Source organism: Ahaetulla prasina, chromosome 8, assembly GCF_028640845.1.
Source record: "Ahaetulla prasina isolate Xishuangbanna chromosome 8, ASM2864084v1, whole genome shotgun sequence".
In the NCBI taxonomy this organism is placed as follows: domain Eukaryota; kingdom Metazoa; phylum Chordata; class Lepidosauria; order Squamata; family Colubridae; genus Ahaetulla; species Ahaetulla prasina.
In genome coordinates this window covers 53,289,947-53,312,353 of record NC_080546.1, presented here as the reverse complement: position 1 = coordinate 53,312,353, position 22,407 = coordinate 53,289,947, and the positions used below count along the sequence as shown (strand labels likewise).

General features: G+C 35.6%; 1 protein-coding gene across 4 annotated transcripts in view; it reads left to right on the top strand.

Moving 5' to 3' along the window:
- The window catches only part of TENM3 (teneurin transmembrane protein 3), a 502,165-nt gene extending 487,201 nt beyond the window's left edge, over positions 1 to 14,964 (top strand). For all 4 annotated transcript variants that reach the window (XM_058192837.1, XM_058192839.1, XM_058192840.1 and 1 more), the window contains 4 exons: positions 719 to 1,015; positions 2,735 to 4,346; positions 6,024 to 6,154; positions 8,987 to 14,964. In XM_058192837.1, coding sequence (XP_058048820.1) covers positions 719 to 1,015; positions 2,735 to 4,346; positions 6,024 to 6,154; positions 8,987 to 9,742 — 2,796 coding nt within the window. In that variant the 3' untranslated portion in view covers positions 9,743 to 14,964. The remainder of the gene's footprint in view (positions 1 to 718; positions 1,016 to 2,734; positions 4,347 to 6,023; positions 6,155 to 8,986) is intronic.
- Positions 14,965 to 22,407: the final 7,443 nt, after the last annotated feature.

Genomic DNA, 22,407 nt, shown 5'->3' with positions numbered 1-22,407 from the left:
TACAGTCCTTGGCTATTAGGTCAAAATATCAAAATTCGATTTTATTTATGAAAGTCTGAATAATGTATTATCTGTTTTAAGAATATTACTTTTCCCAGGGTTTAAATATTTCTTTCAGGCTTCAAACAATGCAGCTCAGAGGATCCATTAGTCTGAGAAATTCTTCCCGAAAATTCTTCATATTACATTATGTGTGTAATATAATTTATCTTATAAAATTAGAAAGTAAATGAACATTCAAATTTTCTTGACTTATCTATTCGTGTCTATTTTTGATGATCTATTTGAAAAGCTGTTCTTATATTTCACCAACATGTTGTTGGCCTTTTATTTTGATTTTTCATTATTATAGTGATAATTCTACTATATCTTTATAATTTCCTCTGTAAATCTTGTTGAGTATTGTAAAAGATCTCAATGTATATATTGTTGAATTATATTAACATTTAACTAAATTCTATCAGCATTAATTGAAAACATTTTGAATAAAATGTCAGTGCATCTTTATTTAATGAAACCTTTTAAAATGGCAACCTAATCCCTGGCTATTATACTAAGAAGTTGCTAAATTAGTTTACTGACAAAAAAAATCAATCATTGTAAATGGTCTTTAAACAATGGTATTCAAACAGTGGCTGATTCTATAAAGAAATAATAAGCAGCTCAGTGCCCCTTCCCTCACATTATTTATTTTGTTGTCTTATTTGTTTCATAAAAGGTTAATGGTAGGAACCTCCTTTCAGTTGACTTTGATCGGACTTCAAAGACAGAGAAGATTTATGATGATCACCGTAAATTTCTACTGAGAATCGCCTATGATACTTCAGGACATCCAACTCTCTGGTTCCCAAGCAGCAAGCTTATGGCTGTCAATGTTACCTATTCATCTACAGGTCAAATTGGTAGCATCCAACGAGGCACCACTAGTGAAAAAGTAGATTATGATGGACAGGGAAGGATTGTATCTAGAGTATTTGCTGATGGTAAAACATGGAGCTACACGTATCTTGAAAAGGTACTCAACTATTAGTTGAAATGTTGGTTTGCAGTTCTATTAAAGAATTATTTCCGCATAAAATGTTAAAAATGATTGCTGCATGATATTTGCCATTTTAGGCAGAGAAAACTGTGTGTGTGTATGTGCGCACACTTTCCTCCAAGATCTTGCAGTAACACATATGATTTTTATAGTTCATTCCCCTGCAAAGTGATTACTCAGCTGAACATTACTGTTCAGCCAAGTAATGAACAGTAATGATTGATCCTACTCATCCAGTAAACTTTCTAATTTTGTGGTCATTTGAACCCTGGTCTCTTTGGTCCTAGCTCACATCTTCACTGTTGCACTGTGTTTACGGAAAATCCATCCCAGAAAATTGATTGAGATATACAGTATGTAAGATAAATTTGATTTCCTAGAATTTACTAGCTTGTTGTCTGTGGATACAATTTCATGGAATTTAATTATGTCATTGAAATCACACGGAATGATTATACATTTCTAGGATTTCAAAGAGATTGAAGCGCATTTAGGTGGCAAGCAGAGTCATTTGTATTTGGAGATACTCTTTATAAGCAGTCATGTTAACCTAACACTTTTCTCAATGTTGTAGTGATTGTTTATTTAATATTATATTTTTTCAAATGAAGTTACCCTTAAGAATGTCTGTTAACACAAATAAAAACAGTGGTAGCTTTGCCAGGCTAAATCTGAAAAGGGAATATAAAAACATTTTCCAAACATTTTTTTCACTTTGCACCAAGAAAGAACAGCATATTCACTATCAAGTCAAATTTATGAAAGTTCTAAACTGCAGCATAAATGTAACGATTTAAACAATGATTTTTCTGTGTGTATATGTGTTTCTATCTTTGTCTCTTACACACACATATGCATACACACAAATACTAATGTGTTTTTTCACATTTGTCCAGCAAAGTTGGTTATTTATTCTTGGCTCAGAATTGTGGGGGGAGGGTTGTCCAAAATGAAATATGGTATTAAACCAGTGCTGCATACTTAATTATATACTCCCTAGCATGGCAATACTGAACAAAGCATAAGAAGTCTTTTATCATTATTTAATTTGATGTCCTTTAGTGGGACAGAGTAGAATTTGCCTTAGGTGGAAACAGCTACCGACAGTGACAGATGCTGAGAGTTTTATACATCTTCATGTGAGTAATATAAAATAACAGTGGTAGTGATGTGTAATGCCAAAGCTTTACAAAAGGAATCATTTGGTGACTAATTAACTCTGCAAAATTTGATGTAAATAACAAGCCAATTGCTTCACCCATCTGACAAATAGATATAAAAGAGGAGGTTCAGGGATCTTCAGGCTAGTAAAATTCTCAGTAAATTATCTCTAATTACAGGAGTAAAATTGTCTCCTCCATATGTTGTTCCCTTCTTGAGTTGCTGGCTTAAGACAGCCTCACTTTTGTTGGTATTAAACATGACTTATCCCAGTCCATTGACAATCTGCTGTTTGGCATTGAGTACTTGATAAAAGGATGACTCAGTCACAACAAGAACACATTAGGAATCTGGAGTGACTCATTATAGATCCTCTTGCAATTAAGTATCCAAATGAATTAGGCAATTACCAATATGTAAGGTCAAGAATTACTCAATTTGAATAATGATGATTTAGTAAAAAAAAACAAAAAAACAGTGTTGCTAGTCTACCAATAGTTTTGACACTTGATTAAACTCTGTTTTCTTTTTCAGTCAATGGTTCTCTTACTGCATAGCCAACGGCAATATATCTTTGAATATGACTTACTGGATCGGCTTTCTGCAATAACCATGCCCAGTGTAGCTCGCCACACTATGCAGACTATCCGTTCTATTGGCTACTATCGGAACATCTATAATCCTCCAGAAAGCAATGCCTCTGTCATCATGGACTACAATGAAGAAGGACAGCTGTTACAAACTGCTTTCTTGGGCACAAGCCGGAGAGTCTTGTTCAAATATCGAAGACAGACCAGGCTTTCTGAAATTCTATATGATAGCACAAGAGTGAGTTTTACTTATGATGAGACAGCAGGAGTTCTGAAAACAGTAAACCTCCAGAGTGATGGCTTTATTTGCACCATTAGATACAGGCAAATTGGTCCATTGATTGACAGGCAGATTTTCCGCTTTAGTGAAGATGGAATGGTAAATGCCCGATTTGACTACAGCTATGACAATAGCTTCAGAGTGACTAGCATGCAAGGTGTTATCAATGAAACTCCATTGCCTATTGATCTCTACCAGTTTGATGACATATCTGGAAAAGTTGAGCAGTTTGGAAAATTTGGGGTTATTTATTATGATATTAATCAGATAATTTCAACAGCTGTAATGACTTACACAAAACACTTTGATGCTCATGGTCGCATAAAGGAAATTCAGTATGAAATATTCCGTTCACTTATGTACTGGATTACAATTCAATATGACAACATGGGCCGAGTAACTAAAAGAGAAATTAAAATAGGCCCATTTGCTAACACTACCAAGTACGGTTATGAATATGATGTTGATGGCCAGCTACAGACAGTTTACCTTAATGAGAAAATAATGTGGCGCTACAACTATGATTTGAATGGCAATCTCCACTTGTTGAATCCAAGTAATAGTGCTCGATTGACACCACTGCGATACGATCTGAGGGACAGAATCACTCGACTTGGTGATGTTCAATACCGGTTAGATGAAGATGGATTCCTGCGACAGAGGGGCACTGAGATATTTGAATACAGTTCAAAGGGCCTCCTTACCAGAGTTTATAGCAAAGGCAGTGGATGGACAGTGATATATCGTTATGATGGACTTGGAAGACGTGTTTCCAGTAAAACCAGCCTGGGACAGCATCTTCAATTTTTTTATGCAGATCTCACATATCCAACAAGAATAACTCATGTGTATAATCACTCAAGCTCTGAAATCACCTCTCTCTATTATGACTTGCAAGGACATTTATTTGCCATGGAGATTAGCAGTGGAGATGAGTTCTATATCGCCTCAGACAACACTGGAACCCCGCTGGCTGTTTTCAGTAGTAATGGTCTCATGCTGAAGCAGATTCAGTATACTGCCTACGGCGAAATCTATTTTGATTCTAACCTCGATTTCCAGTTGGTGATAGGATTCCATGGAGGTCTTTATGACCCACTAACCAAATTAATTCATTTTGGTCAAAGAGATTATGACATATTGGCAGGCCGTTGGACTACACCTGATATTGAAATTTGGAAAAAAATAGGGAAAGATCCAGCTCCTTTTAACCTGTACATGTTTAGAAATAACAATCCAGCCAGCCGAATACACGATGTGAAAGATTATATCACAGGTAAATATGTACATTTAATAAAGTACAATTTTCTGTTGTTTTTATTAAATTATATTATACATGTATATCACCTTGGAATTACAGCATCTGATATATAAAAGTATATAGAGTATATATATAGTAGGAATATACTTTGTTAAGGTAAAAATGTATGTGTATTCTACCTTGCTTCATATAAGTGAGAAGTATACACAGTTAGGTAAAATAGTAAATAAGTATTTCATTTTTCTTAATTAGATCTATCTGAGATCTTGTGATGGTGTCTTTTTTTTACCCAGGGAAGAATTTCATTGTAATCAATGATAGATGTAGTAACTTAATAGACAATAAGACTTATCAAAAATCCTCATAATAGGCCTTGTTCCCTGTCTCTATAGAATATTTTATCTCTTAGAGGATTCAAAAGAAAATGGGGTTTTGATGTTTCCGTTTGACTAAATGGTTACTATGGCAACAGTTTATAAGTCTGCAAATTCATTGTATATTATGAGTGCTATTTTGCCAGATGGCCAATATATCTAGGAAACATGTGAGGATTTTTTGCTTGCATGATAACACCTTGGATCTTTAAAAGAAAAGTTTTCCAAGCAGTTGTGTGTCAGTGGGAAAAATAATGTACAAACATTCCTTCTTGCTATTTATGGTTGTAGGTTTATCTGTAGTTTAAGTAGTAATGCTTTTTGATTTACGTAGCTCTGCTACGTTTTCAAGTACTTCATAGAAAGGCCTTAAACTAAGAAATTTGGTATTTTAATGTTTAACCATTTTTGAATCCAAAAACTTAATTCACAATATACTTGCATTTTGTTTATAAATATATATTTGGACACCATTGTATTCCTTTGTAATTTATTTTCTTTCAAAGAAATGGATACAAGTTCATTGTAAATCACTTGAAATATTAATGCCAGCTGCTCTCAGTATCTAAGAACTATGCTTCACTTTTTCAGTGAATTAGTTGCATAATTTATTTACCTAATTATAACACACTTATATGATCCTACCATGTACTAGAAAGAATCATGCTATTCGTACATTCCTGCTTAATATATCTACATTGCAGTAACATTAGGGATAAGTTGCAGTTGCACTTTGGACTTACATAATTGGAACATAAGATCAAATATATTCCAAATTAGGATCGTTAAGATCTTATTAATTCACTAAAGAGGCTTTTTTTCTAAAAGGTGTCCAAATACTTTTTTTCCCCAATAGTCGTGATCATCTATTCATAGCAGTATTCTTTCTCTTCCTCTTCCTCTTCTGTTCCTCGTTGTCTTGCAATAGTTGAATTCATGGGATTCGAGGATCTAGTGCTCTCCCTATATTTATTAAGCAGATAGCCTTATCTGCATAAAGAAATTATGTGGATCACATGGAATCATCTATAATAGATCATAGATTATTGCTGCAGATTATTCTGAATTGTATAAATAGTGCATTTAAAAACTAGCTTCACTAGATTCCTTTCTCTGGGTCATTGGTTGTATATAAATGAGGACAACTTTTAAACAAATAAACTACAGCCCTGCCATGGATTTTCTCTTCCAAATATATCTTAAAGCTCAGAGCATTATCCAGCTCACCGCCATTCATTCAAATTATGCTGTGTTAAATTCAATCGCATATTGAGGGACACGTGACATTTTTCTAACTTACTTTATAATTGCTTTCTAGATGTTAACAGCTGGCTGGTGACATTTGGTTTTCATCTGCACAATGCAATCCCAGGTTTCCCTGTCCCTAAATTTGATTTAACTGAGCCCTCCTATGAACTTGTGAAGAGCCAGCAATGGGATGATGTACCGGTAAGAAAAAAATAAGGAACATTAAATTGCAACAAAATATAGTAAAAGGTTCTATTAGAGTATTGAAAAATCCTCAGGGGCATACATTGAATTTTTAAAAATTAAAACATATTATAGAGATGTTTCTTGATACACTTTTGTCCCAAACTATATAACAGATGTTAATTCTGTAGGGAATTTTTTGTCCAATAACTAAAGACTAGGCTTAAATTTTAACATTTCCTAAATTGAATTGAGAGGGAGGAAATGATTAATCAATAAATAATCGTATTTTAAAATCCTTTTTTTCCCTTCAAATTATAACATTCCCAGTGGATGCTATAGAGATTGGATTGATAGCAGCACCCTGCCTCCAGGCTAAAAGTGAACAATGTAATAAAAAATAGAATGTGAAAGAAACAGAATAACAGGTGATATAAATTATGCATATTGTACAGCAGTACAATTTTACTTGTCTTTAATATTAACTGTGTTTTATATGTGAAGATAAAATATTGAATATAAAATCACCCCAGGTAAAATGTTTTACTTTATATGGAGCCCAAACTTAAACTCCTTGTTTTAAAAAATATATTACCAAACAGAAGTATAAAACTAAATCATTTACAAAAATCCTTTGTACCATTTAAGGAAAATAGCAATTATAAATTTTATTCAGAAATCAAAAATCCATTTACCCTCAAATTCTCAGTACCAGCAATAAATGACAAACGTTAAATAGCTGTTAACCTTTCAGGTGTATTCTGAAGGCTCTCTGTGACTTTCCAGGATATTAAAATAAAGAGTCAAAATAATTTCATGTGATATAAATCCAGAAACATTGTGTTGATGCTTTTACAGAAGAAATCCTAGTACTATCATTATAAAAATACGTATAATTTCTTTTCTCTGCATACAAAAACTAACAAAAGTGATATGAAGGATTCACCCAGGACCTTTTCCCAAAATGGATATTAAACCTTGGGATAAGTTATCTGGTGCAATTGCTGCTGTCAATATTTATTTAATACATTTGAAGTTCTGATGTAAAAACGTTGTAGAGAAAACTGCAACTTGCTCAATTTATCTTTTTTACTCATAGCTCATTTCTTCATTTTGCGAGTTCTCTCAGATCTTGTTCAAGATCAAATATAGGCAAAATGTGACAATGAGATCATTGAGGCCTTTTATTGATGGGGCCACGCCCATCAGTGGTCCAAGATGCCTGTTTCCCTGTTGAAGAATGTAAAGGGAGCACAAAGACACAATGCACGGTGTCGAGAGAATGAAGGGAGGCAGACCCCAAAGGCATTATCATAACAGTGGACAGGAGAGATTAGGAAGGAATAAGTAGAAAATGAAGTCATAAAAGAGAATGTAAGACAGGAAATAGAGAAGAAACTCACGTAGTATGTATCTGCATGCATGCATCTTTAAAACCTCTGAAAGTCCACCAGGACTTGTAGCTTAAGCCCTCATAGCAATTTAAAATCGAATTTCTATTGTGACGTGAATATCAAAAACAGGTGTTTGTATCCTAATGGTATATCTGGATACTTACTGCTAAATCAAAAGGCAAAAGTTGTGAAATTAAAGATGTAGAACTTTTAAACCAGTGGAGAAAATTATTTCACAGATCTAGCAGTTGAAAATGTAATGTATTACTGTGAGATAGATTAGGTAAAGAGATAGTAGTGGTCCAAAGCTACTATCATATCACATTGCGGCCCAAGGGTACGGACACTGCGCTCTTATAGCGAAGTTCATCACAAGTTCCTGCATCTGGTACATTTTTATGTGTGCAGATACAAAAGTTCAGAGATTTCAGGGAGGACCTTACATTCCCTTTCTGGATGAAGTTATAGCACCATGATGGCGAACCTATGGCACACATGCCAGAGGTGGCACTCAGAGCCCTCTGTGGGCACGTGCGCTGTTGCCAGTTGCTCTTCTGGTTTCCAGAGCGTGCATGCGCCACGGCCAACTGATCATCACGCATGCTGGAAATCCAAAGACCAGGTGGTTGGTGGCCACATGCGCACTGGCCAGCTGGTCTTCAGGTTTCCAGGGCCTCCGGCACATGTGAAGACCAGCTAGCCGGTGTGCATGCACACGCCATAAACCAGGCGACCAGAAGATAAGCTAGTTTTTGAGTTTCTGGGGCGCCAGGGTGCATTCCAGTTTGGGCGCTCAGTACCGAAAAGGTTCGCCATTACTGTTATAGCATTTAAAAAGTCCTGATAATAAATAGATAATGCCAAATATAGTTGAACCAAATATATAAGCAAGCATAAAACTCTCATGGTAGACCTTCTTTCATTTCTGCAATGAAATCACTAAATGAAAGCTCAAGAAAATTACTTATAGGAATACAGGTAATACTTATTTTGGTAATTAATTAATCAAAGATGTTTTTGTTTTTAATTCTTTAGCAAATCAATTTACTGCATTCATCTTCCTATCTGAACAATATTTTACTTTTCTACACTTTCATGGTGTATATATTAACATAAGAAAGACTGATGTAAAAAACTAGTGAAGCATAGTAAATTTCTGCATTCAATGTTTCTAATTTTATTTTGATTGGTTAATGATCACAATAAGGTCGATTAACTGCACTTTTCTTTGGAGTGATTCAGTGCTACTTTTTAAACTTCAAAAATGGTAATAAATGTTGAAATATATCAAGCAACGAAGAACTTATAAGAATGGAATCCAGTCTGTGAATTCAATTAGCTGCAGCAATGTCATTGTGGCCTATCATGTTGTCAGCTGCAGGCACCATGCCAATAAATGCTTGACTGTTGGAATTTATAGGCTTGTAAAAAAAAATCTGTCTTTTCTTGTTTTCAGCCAATTTCTGGAGTGCAACAAGAAGTGGCAAGGGAAGCAAAGGCTTTCCTATCTCTAGGAAAGATGGCAGAAGTCCAGATCAGCAAGCGCAGACCTGGTAGTGAGAAATCCTGGTTGTGGTTTGCAACTGTGAAATCTTTGATTGGTAAAGGAGTAATGCTTGCTGTCAATCAAGGCAAAGTACAGACCAATGTGCTTAACATTGCAAATGAGGATTGTATCAAAGTGGCAGCTGTTCTGAATAGTGCATACTACCTGGAAAACCTGCACTTCACTGTTGAAGGAAAGGACACACATTATTTCATTAAAACCACTTCACCTGAGAGTGACCTGGGCACGTTGAGATTGACAAGTGGCCGGAAGGCACTGGAGAATGGCATCAATGTCACAGTTTCTCAGTCCACCACTGTAGTGAATGGCAGGACTCGTAGGTTTGCTGATGTTGAAATGCAGTACGGTGCACTGGCTCTCCATGTCCGCTATGGCATGACGCTTGATGAGGAGAAGGCACGGATATTAGAACAGGCTAGGCAAAGGGCTCTCTCCAATGCCTGGGCCAGAGAACAGCAACGTGTGAGAGATGGAGAGGAAGGGGCCAGGCTATGGACAGAAGGGGAAAAGAGGCAACTTTTGAGTGCTGGAAAAGTTCAAGGATATGATGGGTACTATGTACTCTCTGTTGAGCAATACCCCGAATTAGCTGACAGTGCTAACAATATACAATTTCTTAGGCAAAGTGAGATTGGAAAGAGGTAACACATTGGTTGAGTTTGGCCTGCCAAAGAGACGGACCCTGTGCCAGTGTCTTCTAAGAGGGGAGACCAAATAGTTTGCTGCATTATTACTTGAGCCTACATATACATCTTTGCTCAGATTTTTCTGTAGCACAATCTGAATGGACTCTACAACAAAGAGAGAGCCTTCCAGAAGAATGATAATATTAAAAAGAAAAACTGGAGATGTGGTGTTTTTTTTCTGAATGACCTTAAAGGTGATCTGCTTTAAAGAATATGTTTACATATGCATATCGCTGCACTCAAGCTGGACTGAAAGTACTAAAAAGAAAGATCTAAAGCGTTTCCAACTGGCTCAGTATTCCAGTAATTAAGAAAGAAAGCGATAACAGTGTTTCCAAATATTACTAAATTGTTGACTTTTACTTACAAGAATTAGTCTTTTTTCCTCCTCCTCCTCCTCCTCCTCCTCCCCCTTCCTCCTCCTCTCCTCTCCTGCTCACTCCCTTTCTCTGCCTAGGATGTGGTATATAATCTCTGTTCATGTTAAGCGGGGGACAAGACTCTTTGTGTATGGACACCCCAATGGCTTTAACAGTGCTGCTTTTTGAAAGGACACTGGCACAAGCAATTTATTCTACAATCAAAATTTGGTAATGGATTTTACGGTGATCATGGGGTTTACCTTGGGGAAAATGGCAAATAGAATTCTTGTCACAGAGAAGCAAAGGAAGCTTGATTTTTTTGTAAATTATGTGAGACAAGTTGTTTATGGATTTTTATATGAATTACAATTTACTGTACATCAAATATTAGTCTCAGAGGAGTTAATTTATGTAAAGTGTTTAAAAAAGTTTATACTTAAATAAAATAATAAAAATATGCAGTGTGTGAATTTTTTAAAAGAATTGCACCTTTTATTATGTTATAGCTGTACAGTATTAAAAGGTATAATGTAGAGATATAACAGTGTACAACAGTTGGATAGAAGTGTTAATATTTTTGTATTAACTTTAACATGGTGTGTTTTTCTCTGGATTACTTCTGAGAAAGGATGGAGAAATCACAGACTAGAAGGAAACGGAGTTGCCGCTCTTTTTCCTTTCTCTCCGCTCTCTCTCTCTCTCTTTCTCTCCCCCCCCCCCCCGCTTGAGCCCTGGCAAGCATGGTTTCATCAGTCACTGCTAAAAGGAAGGAAGAACAATTCAGCAAGACTCATTTGTTACCATAAAAGACTTTTGTAAGCTGGACATGCCTTGTTCTCTTTCAGAGCTCAAGGTGTAATTATTCTTTTCACAGCTTTCTAATGTGCGGGTTTTTTTAAAAAAATATAGGATGTGAAGTTGTGTTATGTCATAAAAGGAACATTTCCATACTTCTTTACACAGGAGTAAATTCCTTTGTGGGATTTATTTTTGATGAATAAATTTAGGACTGCAAGCTCAGATATTTAGTGGTTCATGAAGGCAAGTTGAATCTGTTCTAAACATACAGAATTGGTTCTTACAATATGTTTAACTGAGTCAGCTGGCGGATAATTTTATCATGGAAATACTATATCTGGTCAACAAATTCATATTGGAATTTATAAACATGGGGTAATTAGCTATTTGTCTTTTGAGGATTAAGCAACATCCTATAGAATCCTCATAAAACAGGGTCTTTTTAGGTAATTCTATGGAGAAAATGAGAAACAAGCAAAAAATGGACAGAAAACAAGTAAGAAGCTCCCCATGATGACATTGTTTGTTTGTTTTTTGTCACAACATTATATACAAGCACATACATTGAAAGGAAACAATAGGACAGGAATGGTAGGCACTTTTGTGCACTTATGCACGCCCCTTACAGTCCTCTTAGGAATGGGGTGAGGTCAATGGTAGACAGTTTTTGGTTGAAGCTTTTGGGAGTTGGAGAGGAGACCACAGAGTCAGGAAGTGTATTCCAAGCATTAACTCTGTTACAGAAGTCATATTTTCTGCAATCAAGATGGAAGCAGTTAACATTAAGTTTGAATCTATTGTTTGCTCTTGTATTATTGCAATTGAAGCTGAAGTAGTCTTTAACAGGAAGGACATTGCAATAGATGATTCTGTGTGTTAAACACAGGTCTTGTCGGAGTCGGCGGAGTTCTAAATTTTCTAATCCCAGGATTTCAAGTCTGGTGGTATAAGGTATTTTGTTGTTTACAGAGGAGCGGAGAACTCTTCTTGTAAAATATTTCTGGACGCGTTCAATTGTATTAATGTCAGAGATGTGGTATGGGTTCCAGACAGGTGAGCTGTATTCAAGAATGGGTCTGGCAAATGTTTTGTATGCTCTGGTTAGTAGTGTAGAGTTTTTGGAAAAGAAGCTGCGTAAAATTAGATTTACAACTCTTAGAGCCTTTTTTGCTATGTAGTTGCAGTGAGCTTTGGCACTTAGATCATTTGACATGAAAACTCCAAGGTCTTTAACAGGGTGGGGGTCATCTGTAAGGTAATGTCCATTAAGTTAGTACTTAGTGTTTGGGTTGTTTTTTCCAATATGTAAGACTGAGCATTTGCTGGTTGAGATTTGGAGTTGCCAAGTTTTAGACCAATCGGATACAAAGTCAAGGTCTTTTTGAAGGGTAGTAGTATTGTTGGTGGTGTTAAATAGTTTGACATCATCAGCAAAGAGAACACAATAACTTGAGATATGGTCACAGAGATCATTTATGTATAGTATGAAGAGCGTTGGTCCAAGAACGCTGCCTTGAGGAATGCCACTTTTGACAGGGACAGGATTTGATAGAGCATTGCCAATTTTGACCACTTGTTGTCTGTTTGACAGGAAAGCAGTTATCCAATTGTGAAGAGGTCCTGAAATGCCGTAGGATTTTAGTTTTAGGAGATGTTTATCATGTGCTACTGAGTCAAAAGCTTTGCAGAAGTCTATGTAGATTGCATCTATTGCTTTCCCTTGATCAAGATTAGTAGTCCATATGTTTTTGCAGTGGAGAAGTTGTAAGTTACATGATAATTTTTTTCTGAAACCAAATTGTTTATTAGAGATTAGGTTGTTTGTTTCGAGGTGGAGGGTAATGGATTGGTTGATGATAGATTCCATTACTTTGCAGGTGACGCAGCATAAAGAGATTGGTCTGTAATTTTCAACTAGGCTGGGATCTCCTTTTTTGAAGATAGGGATGATTGTGGCTAGAGACCAAAGTTTGGGAAAGGAGTTTGTGCGCAGAAGATCTTCTTCTTGCTTTGTGTGGTAAATAGTGCATTCAGTTTATATTGTTGTGGGGTTCTTACATTTTTAGACCAACTTGCAAAGGACAGGACAAAGAAACCTGCCTCCCAGCCATCCTGATTATTGCCAATGTGTGCTGGTAAGAGAGCAATAACTGAGTTGCTTGTGTCTGGTAACTTGTGAGTCTTTGTGGTTTGTTTAGTTTTGGTTTGGTTTTCTGCATGTGTGAAAAAGACATACTCAATTCTCTTCTGGAAGAAAGAAAAAAATAGAATTCTATCTGGGGAGATGGAACAAAAAGGAAGTTATCCTATCAAGTAAAAAAAATAGAAAAAAACATCCAAGAAATTGATAATTTTAGGATACTATCTAATCAGCATTTATGGGTATCTTAATGTTTAAGACTTGCCTATAAAGACACATGTTAGGACCTGAGATGTGCTGATAGAAGAATTTAATGTAAACCATGTATAATTTTCTTAAACCAGGTTATAGTATTAGATCTCTCCTGTTGAATACCTGAAAACACCAACCAAAAGGAATATTTCTGAATAGTTTCTAAATATATCTCCATCATTGATAAAATCCAGGATGGAACATAATTTTTATGCCAAATGCCAGCCTCACACAGTGTCGGTCCAGCACTTCCTTGTTAACAAATCAATAAAAATACCTGTCTCAAGAAGTTTTAACATACTTAAAAATTCTGTAATGACTACCTTTTCACATTTTTCTAGTTAGTTTGTTAGGGTAGAAGTTTATGTAAAAACTTGAAATGCTTAGCTTCCATTTAAAAAAAACCCTTCAGGTACAAAAAAATATCGGCAGTTTCTGATAACCCTCTTATGAAAAAACACATTAAAACAAATATTTTGATCCCCAATCCTTTTTTATAAGTATAATAATACAACTTAACTTGCAATTGAGCTGAATGTTGCATGATTTGAAAATACATTTAAACTTTTTATCGGTATTAGTATTGCATAATTTATATGTGGGAAGGAAAAAGGAAAATCTCAAAGGCCTAATTTCTCTCTTACAAATAGTCTTTGTACTATTTTCAGCAGCATATATTCAAAAATATTTATTTGGGGAAAACTAGTCCATTTTCACTTTTCTGTGCTAAAATGTCAAGATAGAAATGCCAGTTAAATATATCTGAAACATGTAAAGAAATTACAGATGAAATTTTTTAAAATTGTTTTCTAATTGCTTTCTGCACTGAGATTCTGTAATAGACTTGTGCTTTCAATTACACAATGTGTATCTTGTCAAAAGAATTATGGAATGATCAAGCAAGCCACAGTAGTGTTATTTACTTGCTTCCCGTTGGACACAACTATAGAATAACAATCTAGACATTTAGAACAAAAAAGTTATTTTATTACATTTAAAGTGTAAATAAATGTTGTTATTTTACAAACACAGAGAATCCAAATTTAGAAATCAGAATTTAAAAAATGCTGATCAGTGCCATTATTTCCTATCTAAGTTCAAATCTCAGTACAGCCGGTCTATAGTTCTGTGGGTAGAATTGCAGAGGAGTTTTTTGAAAGCACTGGGTTTTCTGCTGTTTTGGGCTCATACTGGAAATACAGTAATATGCTGTTTAATAGAAACACTGCAACAGATCTGGTGTATGACAAGTTGGAATAGCACTAAGATTTCTGTTGATGTGTCCTTGTGCTTTCACAAATAACCAGAACGTTTATCTGTTAGCTCAAATTGAATGATGGCCAATTAACCTTTTTCATAAGTTTTTAGTAGATCTTTTTCATACTGTAAAAAAAAATCTGCTATGTTCCTACATGACATAGTGACTGTGGGAAAAATGTAAACTAAATAAGTTTTTTTTTAAATTAAAAACTGTATTAAAGTAATTAGCCTTTGAAAATTCAGAGTATTTTAGGCAAAGCCAGTCAAAATGTTTTCATGCAATTTTGAAATGTATTTTTTGTCCAATTTGTATTGTTCTTTTCATTTGCCTTCCAAACTTTATATGTATCCAGAAGTTTTCCACAACTTGATGACTATAGATTGCATCTAGGCTTTCCAATAAAAGCCAAGCCAATGTGTCTGCGTTTAAATTTGTTTTCTTAACTATGTTTGTCAGACAATCTAACTGCTATTACTTTTTGTTTAAACTTGTAGATACAAAGTGATCTGTTTGTACTAGTATTGATTTATTTGCTCCACAATTGGGAATGGTTTCTCCGCACCTTCTGCCAATGTCTCAAACTGCTAGTTCAGCAAGGCAAACCGTGGCAGGTGTCTCCAGAGACCTACTTTACAGAAGCATTAACTAAGTTAAGCTCTGCAAATTAAAAAAAAGACAATTGAAGCTGTGTCTCTCATGCTAAAAATAACAAGATTCATTTAATTAACCAATTAATTGGTGCAGGAACCTTTCACTGGGAAGTGGTATCTTCAAATCATTCAGTATGTTTTATGTATAATGATAGCATATTTTGATGTGAATTGGAAGAGGGGCATTGCAATATGCCTCCTTGTATAGAAAGCTGCAGTTTGATAACGTCAGGCAAATACAAACCATGTTACTTGTCTGTTACACATAACCCTACAAATATATACATACTCCAACAACAGAAATTAGTTCTTCATTTTAAATGGAAAAAGACTGTCAATACGCTTATAGCTTTTTGCAAGTAATGAATGATTTATTAATCATTCCAATTTGTACATCGTTTTAGGATGTTCATTGTCTAATTATAATCCTTATGGGTGGGTCTATAATATCAGCTCATATTTTAGATGAGGGGACTGAATGATGGCAACTTATTTTATGGCCATCTAAAAAATTCACAAATGACATAAGACATAATTCAATTCTTCTTGATTTATATCATTTAATGTAGGTGTCTCGACTGTAATTCTATGTCAGCCATTAGGAGATACGTGAAAGAAAATAGTGATTTCTTTAAAAAAAAGTTATGTTTTAGAACAAAGTGTAGTCCCAAATATTAATAGCAGAGACAGTAAAAGTTATTAAAGCATACTTTATTATAAATTTATAAATCTTAGCAAAATCCCCAAAAGTAACAATATTTCAGCAAAAAAAATGAAAGTTAACAATTGGTTTAATAAGATAGACTTCTTACCAAGCAATTTCTATGCCTTGGTACAACATACACCATTCCCAACTCAAAACAATCATTGGGTTAATATAGTGCCATAAGATCAGTTATAAAAACCCATTTCCAGGATAGAGGCTCAAATGAAGGCAAGGAATAACAGTTTGAATATATATTACACTGATTCATGAACAAGTTTAATGGTATCTATCGCACAGTTATGTTCATTAAAATCAAATGTCAAAATTGTCAGGATCACTTGTAACTAACTTCTTCAGGGTTTTTTATTTTTATTATTGGGGCATTTTGAGGGTCCAGGTTAATTCACATAACTAGATAGGATGTGTTAAGTAGCTTCTGTATAAAAGACAGGTTCACTGCTTTGGAAATCTAACCCAACCCATGTTGTCTCGCTGCAATGCCCTGACATTATTTTCACGCTTAGCATCAGGCAAGAGAAGTGTGTTGATCAGCTTATTACCACTCCGATTTAGCTCGCATTCCATGTCAAAGTTCTATTAGATACTGAAGTTTTCATTGTCCTCTGAGAGGCCAAACCTATCAAATGTGCATTTTAAAAGCATGTTTTTAACTAGCCTTTTTTTTTTAAGCAGTCTAGAGAACAGCCAATCCTTGTCTGGCAAGCAGTACAGAATCCTTCCACACGCCTTCTGCATTCTGACAGCACCAGCAACAGCCAAAAGCACAATATAAAAGGTGCTCTTTACAGAGACCTATTGCAACTATCTGCAGTTGTTTCATTAAGGAAAGGAATCGTGGTTTTTGCCGATAAAAAAACGTGTGTGTGTGTGGCATTAGGGCAACATGGTGATTTCAGAAGGCACATGCATGGGCATAAATGTCACACCTGTTGTATCTTCTTGAATCAAAATCATTTTTATTGGATCTCACGATTCAAGCTGCATAAATCTATGAAAGAATGTGGGTTCTTTAAGGAATTTTAATTTGAGCCTATCAGTAAGCTCCAAAACACCTTTTCCCTTTCCCCTTTCCCCTTTCCCCTTTTGTATTCTGATTGTTGCACGGCCCTATGGAAGGCATTCTTTAACCCTAAAATGAATCAGCTATCCCAAATTAGACAATAGGCCAGCTAAATTCTGTGCAACAAGGCTTTCTATCTGAGAAAGCACCCCAGTTAAGCATACTTTTCCACTTAGGGCCCAGTACAAAAATCATCACCAGCATTTATTTATTATTTTATTTTATTTTATTTGTCAAGCATGTATTTTATGATAGATACAAGTGTAAACATAACTATAATACATGAAAAGGATATGAATAAAATAAAACATTAGGACAGGGACGGTAGGCACGTTGCTGCGCTTATGCACTCGTCTTACAGACCTCTTAGGAATGGGGTGAGGTCTATAGTAGACAGTCTAAGATTAAACTTTTGGGGAAGAAACCACAGAGTCAGGTAGTGCATTCCAGGGCAACTCTGTTACTGAAATCGTATTTTCTGCAGTCTAATTTGGATCGGTTTACCATGAGTTTGTATCTATTGTGTGCTCTTGTATTGTTTTGGTTGAAGCTGAAGTTTATAAACAAGGCATTGGCTTCAGAAGGAAAATATAATTCAAAACCTGCAAAGAAGACCACAGTTACAACAAATAACTGTTTTGATGTTTTTTCCAAGTTCTTGCACACTGAACATAACATTTACACTTTCTTTTCCGTTAAAATTTGCTGACACTCTACAAACAAATTCAAAGGTCTCGACAACCAAAAGGAAACTTTCTTCAACTGTACTTTATAAGGATCACAAAAATAATAAAGTTAGTTAAATTTTGACATTTAGCGGTGGCTGACATTTTTAGCATTAAAGGGGGGCTTTTATACTCACTGACCAATCTTCTGAGTTTGAAATGTTTGGTAATTAACACTACAAATTGTGCAGGAGTTAGAACAACCATCTTCTAAATATTTACTTAGCTCTACATGCAGTATTTTTTGCATTTATATATATGTTAATCTTCAATATGTAAAAAGCATGTATTTCAATGCAAAAAAAAACACACAACCAGACAGATTATCAGAAACCTGAGGTGCTATAAATTTAGTGTTCAAAGCTAAATTTAGGGTTGGCATGCTCCAAATTTATCCAATTAAGGAGTATCAGGACCCTGGAAGTGCCCCTTCCCTGTACCAGGAGCTTCCCTGTGGAAGAAGGTTCCACCTGAGAGTCAGATACTCCCATCCAGCTTGTATTTTGGAGGCCTTCAAAACCTGGATGATGAGAATAATCGAAAGCCCCATTTAGGCTGTTCAGATCTTGCTTTTTGCTTCTGTCTGATTTTTACTATCTTACCATCTTTGATTCTTGTTCCTTGTTGTATGTTTTATAGTTTTTGTTTAATAATTTTTACTTGTGAACTTCCCAGAGTCATTGGTTTTTTATGAACCCTAAGTAGCTTAACTGACTTTTTGGTGCAAAATATAAAGGAAGAATTTGTCTGAAGTATTAAGAGAGATGTGAATATGGAAACAAATAAGCATTTTAGACATAAACAAGATGCATTCATATGTACCTCCCAGTATGTGCACATCTCCTCCATAAACAACCTTTCATTTCATATCAGTACAGAAGCAAAAAAATATAAGACAGGGTCTTATTTTGGGGAAAACACGGTAGTCAGTTTCAGAGCACTAATTAAAAATACAACAATTACAGCAGAATCTCTCTCTTTCCCCCCAGTATCTATCATCTATCTCTCTGTGTGTATTGCTAATTGATTGATAATTAGTAGGATCAAACGTACCACATTTTTAACATTGGGAAAATTAAGCCAATCTTTGGGGATACAGAAAAAATTGCTTATAGCAGTGAAAACAGGACAGAACAGAACAAAATAATTTTATTTGGCCAAGTGTGATTAGACAGACAAGGAATTTGCCTCCGGTACAAAAGCTCTCCGTGTACATGCAAAGCAACAGAGTAATAATAATCATAATACAAATAAGAGGGGAAGAGTAGAGAAGATGTGAAGGATAATAATAGTACCACAGCCATACAACATGAATAAATAAACATTTTTAGACATAAGACAGTGCTGTGGGAATTAGGTGTTCAGCAGGGTGATGGCATTAGGGGAAAACTGTCCCTGTATCTAGTTGTTTTGGCATACAATGCCCTATAGTGGTATCCTGAGAGAAGAAGTTGAAACACTTTATGTCCAGGATGTAATAGTGGCTACCAAATGTTCAGCAAGATGACCACCAAGCTGTACTTATTGTTAGAAATCCAATGCTTTACATTTTTTCACCTGAGCTATCAATTTAGGGTGAGACTATGGGCCATTTAGTCATTTACTGGCAGGATACGTGCATCTTCTAGAAATGCTTTAAATAAGCCATAGAAGAGCCCAATCTGTCTCAAGGACTATTAAATTAATGCTATTTGTAGAGCTGAATCTTGATAAAGATTGTGATATAAAGTGCCAGACTAGACAAACTTTATAGTTCAGAACCCAATATAACCAGGTCCAGTTTTCTAATTTATGGTTTGGTTTCTTCTCTATTAATACTTTTTATAGCCGCCCCCTTTTTTTTTTAAGAAAAAAAAAGTTGCATATGAAAGAGTAAACTAGGGTTTTCTGTGCTCTCAAACTAAGTTTGGATCAATTGCTAGACTGATATAAAGGAGAAAGTGATTGAAAATAATCAAAGAGAAAACATAGAACTATGGAGAAATTTTCTGATAGAATAATTAATCAATGGAACAACTTGCCTCCAGAAGTTGTGGACACAACTTCAAACCAACACTGGAGATTTTTATGAAGAGATTGGACAACCATTTGTCTGAAATGGTATAGGGTTTTCTCGTTGAGCAAAGGGTTAGAGCAGAAGACCTTCAAGGTCCCTTCCCATTCTATTATTCTGTTATTCTGATTGGACTGTAAATTAGGCAAGACTAATGATTTGCTGAAAAAAATTGAATTTCATGAGCATTGTTACTTGCAGTTATAGACTGTCTCAAAGAATTAGCAATCAGATCATTAAAAAATTGAATTGAGACTGTGGACAATTGAGCAAGACATAGGTCAGTCACTAGTCACTACTTGAATGAATGTTAGCAGTAGGGGTTAATTTTGTTTTACTAATTTATCCACAAGCAGTCAGCGGTTACTCTCTAGGCCAGGGGTGTCAAACTCATGTCATCAAGGTGGCATCATGTGACATATTGAGACTTTCCCCCCCTTCACTAACCTGAGTGTGGGCATGGCCAGCATGTCACACATCTGGCCCACGGGCCAGGAGTTTGACAACCCTGCTCTAGACAAAACAGAAAAAAAACACCTCTGCAAGATGTGAAATTAGTAATTTTAACATGTAACCTTGACTAGATCTAGATCAGTGGTAGTCAACCTGGTCCCTACCACCCACTAGTGGGCGTTCCAGCTTTCATGGTGGGCGGTAGGGGTTTTGTCCGATACTGAAGCACTTTCCTTTTTTTTAATTTCATTGACTTTTTAAAAAAAATTCATAGCACTATTTAAAAACATTTTCATTAGGTTTTCATAAAATTCCCCATGACAATTTAAATTTCTGAAAATATGCTATTTGTATCATCCATGCATAAGTTTAGTTCACATTACGTAAGTGAAACTAAATGGCGCTATAGTGCGACTGCAAACAAAACAGCCTCGTCCCAGAATAGCTCACGCATCTCCCCCCCGAACCGGTGGGCAGTTAGAAAATTTTACTACTAACAGAGATACAAAAGTGGGCAGTAGGTATAAAAAGATTGACTACCTCTGATCTAGATCATAAAATAATGGGTTTGTTTGAATGAGCATGTGTATCATTTGGAGACAAGAATTTAAATTATACACACGGACGTTAGCTGAAGTATTTACAAAATACTGGAGTTGAAACCAAATAATTTTAAATACCTTTTTGGAGTTTTGGTGGAAAGATTCATTTCTAATTTTTAAAAAAAAATGAGAGAGAAGGAGAGACTATGATAACTCTCTGTCTTTCTGAAAGAGGAAATTTTTTTGTTATTAAAGTTTAATTTAGTAAATATTCATATTTCAGTAACCCAACTTAAAAATACATCATTTCTAAATGTAAAGCTTTCAGCAATATAATGTTAATATTAAAGGGATCCATTAAGAAGAGGTGGGGGCAATGGTGATATTCTTGATTGCTCCATCAGGCTCTTAACTGCAGCTATATTGCATCGTTTAAAATGTCACATATTGAAAAACAACTAGATCTTCAGAGGCTTTATCTTAACATTATTACATAAACATTCTTGTAGTGAGTACCAACAAAACATTCCAGGAGGTAAAATTACAAGATCTAATTAACCTGAGACATGTAGGAACAGAAAACCCAGGCTTGACCCCCTGAGAACGTGCTGTTTCCATCCTTCACTGAAATCGTCCCGATACAATTTAGTAGGCAATGAAAGCAATGGGTTTTCCGCAGGAATTACTTAAAAACCTATCTGGTTTAATAGAAAATGGGAGTGTTTCACTAGGTTGTTTGCTTTAAAACCACTTGAGAAAATTCTACAGGAGAGACAAAGCTGTCCTTTACATCTCTGTCAAAAGATTGTTTTTCAGTCATAATCCATGTAAGAACTCAATTGTGCTCTTTTTAATTGTTACGTGTTCTGGCTATAAGCATTAAATGGCCTCTGTGCCAAATATCAGCACAACCTGAATCGTGGAAAGCATCCCCAAAATCACCCAATACCTCTGAGATCTCTTGTGCGGAAAAGTCATGTGGAGGAACAATTTAAACTGATCTCTCTCTCTATAATGGAGCAATTTTGTGCACCTGCGCCTAAAATATTAAGCAAAAGCCTTCCATTTGTTTCTGTTACCATGAAATCATGGAGCGGCTCTTGAAATGTCATTTGTATGGCAGCCCATGAGCTAGCAAGTTCCTTGCCTTCCAAAATATTGTGCCACCACGAATGGTTTAATAATGCCTTGCCCTTTTCTTGCCACACTTTCACGTTGTGCTTCCATTTCTGAACATAAAACATATAAGAGGAGAGCATGACTGATGGTAGCACCTGCCCAATTTTTACTTGAGTTAAACTGGAATAAGCCTAATTAATACTTACAGTAGGAGCTGGCTGGGGAATTCTGGGAGTTGAAGTCCACCAGGCTTAAAGTTGCCAAGGTTGGAGACCCCTGCTCCAGAGAATCCTACAGCTTGTGGAAAACTGGGGGGGGGGGGGAGGCGGGGAGAGAAATGTTGCAGAAGGCAGCATTTCTATATATCCTAAATAAAAGACAAAAGGAACCGACCATGATGTGCATGAGAACTCATGGAAAGTGAGAAGTGTTTCCAGCTGAAACGATATTATAGCCATCCTTCTGCAGCTGTGAGGCAGGGT